This window comes from Anastrepha obliqua, chromosome 2 (genome assembly GCF_027943255.1).
Source record: "Anastrepha obliqua isolate idAnaObli1 chromosome 2, idAnaObli1_1.0, whole genome shotgun sequence".
In the NCBI taxonomy this organism is placed as follows: Eukaryota; Metazoa; Arthropoda; class Insecta; order Diptera; family Tephritidae; genus Anastrepha; species Anastrepha obliqua.
Genome location: NC_072893.1, coordinates 55,112,770 through 55,120,515, shown reverse-complemented (window position 1 = coordinate 55,120,515; position 7,746 = coordinate 55,112,770). Strand labels below are relative to the sequence as shown.

At 37.7% G+C, this 7,746-nt stretch overlaps 1 protein-coding gene across 1 annotated transcript; it reads right to left on the bottom strand.

Moving 5' to 3' along the window:
• Positions 1-3,443: 3,443 nt before the first annotated feature.
• On the bottom strand, positions 3,444-7,746 carry LOC129238846 (BTB/POZ domain-containing protein 17). The gene is made up of 6 exons (XM_054874058.1): positions 7,422-7,746; positions 7,034-7,354; positions 6,484-6,961; positions 6,204-6,407; positions 4,274-4,431; positions 3,444-4,190 (listed from the first exon to the last, which is right to left on the bottom strand). The coding sequence occupies exons 1-6, from the start codon at positions 7,542-7,544 to the stop codon at positions 3,933-3,935; spliced, it is 1,542 nt and encodes a 513-aa protein (XP_054730033.1). The 5' UTR covers positions 7,545-7,746; the 3' UTR covers positions 3,444-3,932.

Genomic DNA, 7,746 nt, shown 5'->3' with positions numbered 1-7,746 from the left:
ATTCACCACTTGATAACACTTGGCGAAAAGAATAGGCCTATAGATAAGCTAAAACAAATACAAATAAAAAGCATGTAGGCACTATTTCAAAATGAAAAATTTTTGCGAGGCGGAAAAAGGCGGAGAAAATACAATTTTCCCCTAGTAATAAAGGGTTCAAATATCCATAAACCATAAACAAATTTTAGGAAGTTGTAGGAGTTTTTTATATCTCTAAATTTTTCCAATTTTGGAGTTTTAGTATATTATTTAATATTTCTTTACTTTATTTTTCGGATTTACTTGATATTAAAAAAAAAATTCTTCTTAATGAAACATATATTTTTGGATTCATTATAATTATCTTTATAAAGGTACAGCGGTTCATCTAGTTAAGGGGTTACATCTAGTTAGAATTTTCAAAAAATCGATTTTTTTTTTATTTAATTTTTGTAATGTACATATATTTAAGCAAACACTATGAAAATTTCCAGTCATTCCGAAGATTATTTTTGAAGTTATACGCATAAATGTAACGACGCGTCAGAGCACTTTAAATTAGCTTTTAAAACTTTAACCTTGTTTTTCTCAAAACTGTGTTTTGAAAGTCGGTGACCACGATTTCTCGGAAACGGCTAAACCGGTTAGTCTGAAATTTTTACACCGGCCTCTGAACTATATTTTCTAGTACTTAATCGAAGCTTTTTTAAAACCGATAAACATTTTTTTGTTTATACACAATTTAAGGCCAAAACTATTCCAAAAAATAGATTTTTTTTTGTTTTGAGAAGCCGCCATTTTGTCAAAAAATTTTTTTTTTGCTTATTCCTTCGATTAATTACAAGAATATACAATACTTTAATCAAATCCGTTAGGTTTTTTCATTTCAGATAATCCACTTCGGAGATATAGTGGTCACCGTAAAACGTCTTTTTTTGGAGGGGTTCCTGGAAATCTGCTGTAGCAGCTATAAAAACTGTTATTCTTGCAAATAAAATTTTTTAAATATTATTCAAAGTTACCATAATATGTGTACAAAGGCTTAAAACAATTAATTCAGAAGTTTTCTCAGGAAAATTTTTTTAAAAACCTCATTTTTCAGGGCTTCTAACTAGATGTAACCCCTTAAGGTTAAAAATATATTTTTAACAAAACTTTACCACAATTATTATTATACGCCATGGCTGAAAGTGGAATGGTGTGTTCAAATTACATGTGATTTGAGAAGATGTGTAACGGTTAAGGTCTATTTTATCACAAATTGGGTAAGAAAATTTTTTTATTTGGAGTTTTAGCTTTCAAATGATGCAAAAAAGTCCACGCTTGAAGCACTGTGCGCCGTTTGTAAACAAAAACCAGCTGACGGCTATGACGAAATACTCTCAATAAATGTTTGCGTTTGTTTGTGTTTTGTTCAAGGTCAAGTAAATATTGCAAAAAATTCTCAAATAAGTGCTTTAAATAAAAATAAATAAATAACTTGCGCCTACATTTTTATTAGATGTTTGGCCGAGGTCCCCCTCCTATTTGTAGCGTGCGTCTTGATGTTATTCCACAAATGGAGGGGCCTACAGTTTTAAGCTGACTCCGAAGAGCAAATGGCTTTTGAGGAGCTTTTTCATGCCAGAAATACACTCGGATATTTTCCATTGCCTGCCGCGGGGCGACCGCTATTAGAAAAACCTTTTTTCTATCTTTGCTTGTTGCATAAAATATTTTCGTTATACGTGCATTCAGTGCTCTACAAGTATAGTTTAAATCTGGACACAGTCGTCCGACTGCAGTGCTAAAGATGATGGGCAACATTCGCCCTGCATTCGATAGCAAATTTCTAACCATCTTAGTGCTCTTAGATTGCTCTAAAGATTTTGATGCTGTCAATCGTAATATCTTACTTTTAAATTTGCATTTTTGGCTCGACTAAAACGTTCATTAAATTAATAAAGCGCTACCTTTCGAATAGACTGCAACAAGTCCACTGTGGGAATGTTTTCTCTAATCGCGTGTCAACACCGGATTAGCGTGCCTCAATAATTTATATTGGGACCCTTGTTGTTGTTGTTGTAGCAGAATAAACATTCCCCATACTTATATACGGGGAATGCTGCTGGAGTGACAGTCCTTGGCCGGATATAAATCCGGGTCGTTTCGGTAACATAGAACCGACTGTCATGGACACGATAGTTGGGCCCTATTCTCTACTGCTGTCAGTAATGCCATATACAGCTCATTGCTGCCACAGTACCGCTATGCACCTTAATATTGATGATACCCCAAAACCTGTTAGCTTTGGTGCGGACTTTGAGGTTTCCAGATTGAACGATGATCTTAAGAGAATATCAATTTGGGCGAAAACGAACTTCCTCTATTTAAACCCAGCCAAAACATAGGTAGTGCACCTGTATCGCTTGATGCCATCTATCTTAATGATTTGTCACTAATTATTCTGGAAGATACGGAAATAAAATTTCTATCAGCAGTAACTAAAATGAAATTAGTTTTTCAGCCTTCTTCGCACAATAGCGTCACATTCGAGAAGAAAGTGTGTTTGAATCTCTGCGGACTGGACGCAGAAATGACAGGACTCAATCCTGTGCAGATGACTACGAAATCTGCAGTGGCCTGTGATAATGTCCGTGAACATTATCAGTTTGTCCTGCATCTCTTTTGATTATATCTCCCCAGTAAGGACTTCGTCTGGCGCAACCTCTTGGTTTGGTGCCAGCTTAACCTCAGCTCTTCACTCCCAAGCTTCGGCTGTATTGGCCGCATCCTCTCACGCCAATATATCCGTTACTTCATTCCCAGTTATACCCTCTGTGATGGGACCCATATGAGCCGGATGCGATTGTGAGTTCCTAGCGAATTCAATTACTCGATGCAATCAAGGGCTAATGAGGAATTAACCACAATGGATGGCAGCGCATTGAGTGCCGCCTGATTGTCGTTCGGAATCGCAATTCGTTCATTCTGGAGGTTTCTGCCAAGTCTTTACTCCGCTCTTTTAGTATTTACAGAAATATCGCATTTTTCGATTTCTTTAACTTTATCATTACAGGAAATGTAAGCAGATATCGCTCCCTCTCTTCAATCCGTTGGGTTGTTATAGCACTAGTGCTCACGAATACAATGAGTAATCAGTTGGAGCTAAGATTTGTGACTCCACTAATAAATGTTTAGATCATCCCTACAACCCACTTTAAATAGATGGATATTCGTACTTACAAACATATAGATACATATAAACACTCTTCACCACATAGTCCACGGAGGAGGAAAGTGAAAACCGTTATCTCTATGTACAACAGTCATTTAGAAAGTTTACAGCTCATAATCGCGACTGCAAACGATACTTACTATTTTGTGTGCCCAGACTATTTTTGTTTGTGTAATTAAGTAAAGTTGACGAAAAGCCTGTTGTAAATATCTTTTAACAGATTATAATACTATTGTACAAGTTTTTTTTTTCTAAATTTACACAAATGTTTTAACCTTTATTGCTGTTGAAATCATCGAATGCCAATTTGTGAGTGCAAACACAAGTGTTAAGGCAGAATAATAAATAATACTTTCAAAATAAAGAAAAAACGAACCACTACAGCATTCAATAAACTTAATTAATTTTTAAGCATACATATTGTACATAAAACGGGTGTGCCATCTGTTATGTCGGTATGCAAGCATTGAATAACTCCGGCATTTATCCAAAACCTAGTCTAAATAAATTGTAAAGGACCAAATTAAATAAAAAAGTACCGCATATATAGAAATCGGTTTGTTTTTAAATTTATAAATTATAAATTATATTCACATACCGACATGAAAGAAAGCATACCCTGTATATTTTTCAATTCAATTACGATGCACTAAACTAAAATGCATCGCCTATATTCAGATGGCCACAACGTGTGCACTTTTTTACACCTGCTTACACATTTAAACTGCTTTGCATTTTACTTGAAATCGAATGGTGGCGCATCACGACATGTATATGGCCCCATCGGAGCTATTATTACTTGTATCGACAAGTTATTGCGTTCAGGGCCTATCAGATGCGGGCTCAGTTTAATGGAAGACAAAGCCAGCTCATCGTAGGGTATAAGGTTGTCCACATTTAAAACGCGCACTTTATTCGAAAAATATTCGGTACGCTCGTGAACGGTAAGAATATGATCGATTTTATTCTGCACGCCAGTGATCAGTACAGCTACCTAGTAAGCCGAACGAGATGGAGTGAAATGAGAAATGAGAAGTAGATTGGTTTTGGCTAAAAATTGCATCATTTGTTAATTACCTTGAAACGTTCTTCATAGAGCTGCGGATACTTGCAAGTCGCACGTAGGCGTACAGTTTTCAGCGAGAACTCCGGCACGTCCTCACCCCAAATGATTTTCGCCTTGTTGTATTTGACGCCGCGTGGAAAAAATTCAATCTCCCAAGTAATAGTGTGGTCTGAAGAATGAAATCAAAGAGTTGAATAAGTAGCATCAGAACAAATTAATAGATGCATGTGAGATGCATTTATTTCTGCTATGAATATAAAAAAAAAAATTAAAAACCCCTTTTTTACGAATAAAATCTGTTGTCGCCTAAACACAACTTCTTCAGCAAAGCTCCAATAAAAAATCGCTAGCAGTCATAAAATAATACGACTGCGCGTGCGCTAAAAGACTCGGTACATTGATAAACAGACACCAACCACCACCTATTGCCAACGTAGAGTCAACTTGCCAGGGCAAATCCGTAATATTGATGCAATTAAAATTGTGATGTTATAGCAGGTTACACTCATATGCACACTAATTAGATCTTTCTAACGATATTTGGATAGACAGATAGGACCCGGATTTATATACGGTCAAGCACTACCGTTTCAATTGTGTACAATTAAAGAACTGGAAAAACCACTTAAAACCGCAATTTGGATAGTTAGTTATTAAAATGTTGATTTAAAAATGTTATATAGCGCAGCACGTCTATTGTTGCTGTGTAACGGTCTAAGCAGATTCGTTCCCGGGCGTCTTCCCCCAACTCATCTAACGGTAGACCCAGGAAACGTGCTGATCGACAGGTTGGGTCCAAAGGGACAGGGGGGTTAAGTGAGTAGGTCTGGACATATGTTGGATATGTCGCGGTCGATTCTGGATAGGCAGGAATTTAATCTGATATAGTATTCAGAATGCAATTGGGCCAAAATGACGTGCGGGTCTCTCGAGGTAGCTGATGCTCTTCGTCTGCAATAGGTAATGGTTGGACTCCGATGACGGCATTCAGAGGTCGGTAGTTTAGGAAGGTGGTAAGTGTCTCCCGATGAATGTCGTTTTAAGTCAGTTTGTATACTGTCCAATCAATAGTTGTAAGCGCCTTTTGTCCTGGATCTCGTCAGAATAGTTGAAGAGATGCCAACTAAAGTGCCTGGGAGGCGGCTCAGGTTCTAGCAAGTGTCTGTAGGGGTGATGGCTTCGGCAGCACCCAAGCAAAAACTACTTGCTGAGGTGTTTATTGTGCTCCTTAACGGGGAGCTTTGATGCCTCGTTGTGAAGCTGTTGCAGAGAGAACATCAAAAGGTTGTCCTGGTTGCAGTATTTTGACATGGCTGAAGCTTTATCCACTGCCAATCACTAGCGCCAGGCGAAAGGACAAGCACTGCATAATTCACAACCGGCCCAGCAATTGCTTTGAATGTCGCCAGCAACATTCATTTGTCTTTGCCCAAAGTACTGCCGGCAAGCGATTTGAGGGGCTTGTTGCGGTTTTTGACCTTAATACCAATTGCGGTTGTGTGCACAGAAAAGGAGAACAAACTAGCGAATGCAACGCCCGAAATTTTTGGGGTTGTTTACTGTTAGTATTGGTGTGTCATCGACTTTGACCTTTAGCTGTAGTTTGACATCCTTCGTCCAGGTGGTAAAAAGGGTCGACGTGGATTGAGATTCGTCTTATCTTGCGTCTTTAACTAAGAAATTTAACAGTTGATCCAAGAAATTTATTAATTTGATTTGCATCAAAAATACCAAAAACATCTGTTTATAACATTTTCGTGGTGAGATGGAAACCTTTGGCGGTTTTACTACAGAGAAATGTTGCTTACTTTCAAAACGTTATTTTTGTTTTGAAACGCACTTGGAGTTAGCATTTTCTAAATTGAAAATCAGATTAACTGCCCGCAAATAATCTGAGATCACAAAAATACCTTCTCACAAGTCTGGGTATAAAGAACTCACCATCTTCGGTTTCAGCAATATTCCGTTGCGAAAAGAAGCACGTCACATAATTTGTATATTTTTCGATTTGATCAAACTCTTTCACATATATGCTGACACTCCACGTGTCATTGGAGTAAAGACGCGGTGTAAATTGTAGCATGCCCTCTGGTGAGTATCGCACCTCACGTACACGTTCTTCCTGACCTGACTGATAGCTCATGCCTGTTGAAGTAATAAAATATTATATTTATTTCAATGAAATATGTACGTATATGTATTTCTATATTATTCCACTTGCCTATTGCCATACGCAGCACGATATACTCTTTGTGGTATTCCAACAGTGGAAAGAGCAACAAGTGCGCCAACTCACGCGGCGTCATCATTGCGAATCGTATGTGCACAACAGTTTGCTCGACCAATTGCAAAAATGCTGAATTTTTTTCTTCTAATGTCAGTATGTCGTCATTGTCAAATACTTCTTTCCGATGCAAAAGCCAACGTTGCAATATACCAAACAATTGATACTCACTAGTCACCACAATATCATTCTGTTGCAGTAATAGCACCATAATTGCCGTATCCAATTCGACAAAGTCTTTCGATTCGCTCACCATTTCTAAATTCCACTTTAAAAAACGTTTTAATGTTTCGGTGAGCTCTTTATGATAAGGGCTAAAAGCGATTGTATACTGTAACCATGATACAAGGTAGCCTTGGGTTGCGGCCTTAGCAATATGTTTCATCATGTAGTCAACACATAACTCTACGAGATCCTGCGAGTGTATGAAAGTTTTTAGAGGTTTATTGAAAAAAATATATAGTTACTTTCTCATTTTCGTCCTCACCTTGACATTGTATTTGTCTGCTAACGCCAACATTGGCATGACCGTCTGTAGTGAGATTTTTATTTGGCCCACATACAAATATTTTAAAAATTGCGGAAATACTGCAGTACAACACGGTTCTTCGACCAGTTCGATAACATGCTTGCGGCACTCATTCCACTGTGGATTCATAAGCATCACTTGGAACACCTCGCTACTTGCGCAGAGTATTACACGGTGTGCTGGATACTGTTCATTACCCACTACCAAAATGATGTCTGACATTAGCTGCTCCGCATACAGATTGGCAATCTTTTCCAATACACTTTGCGAGTTATTCATCTGTCGTATATGAAACCCAGAAAATTCGATTACAAAGTTGCTTGATTTAGTTTCTTCTTGTACATACCACACTCGAGTCCTGACTAAGCTCCTCGCTTTCTTCCATTTGTATTGTTGTGATGTCCCGTTTACTTTCTTTGCTATTTTTGTCTCCTTCGCCACCAAGTTCCACGGAATCGTCTTCCATCATGAGGCAGTTCTGCAATGCGCCGATTTCTCTGCAACACTGTTTTGTAAGCACACGTAGACGAGCACTTTCCAACTATATTTAATTTTCTGAATATGTATGATGTTTTATATAAATAAATTTTGTTGCATTCAACTAATTTTGTAACAAAACTTTTCGTTCGTCGTTCAATACATAAAAGAAAACGCGAATAATGAACCGAACA

What these genes read in the sequence shown, in the direction of transcription:
- LOC129238846 (XM_054874058.1), bottom strand. Translation starts at nt 7,544, where the DNA reads ATGATGGAAGACGATTCCGTGGAACTTGGTGGCGAAGGAGACAAAAAT. An exon ending in TTAGTCAGGACTCGAGTGTG is followed by an intron (nt 7,355 to 7,421) that starts GTATGTACAAGA and finishes CATATACGACAG; the next exon opens with ATGAATAACTCGCAAAGTGT. An exon ending in CAGACAAATACAATGTCAAG is followed by an intron (nt 6,962 to 7,033) that starts GTGAGGACGAAA and finishes ATACACTCGCAG; the next exon opens with GATCTCGTAGAGTTATGTGT.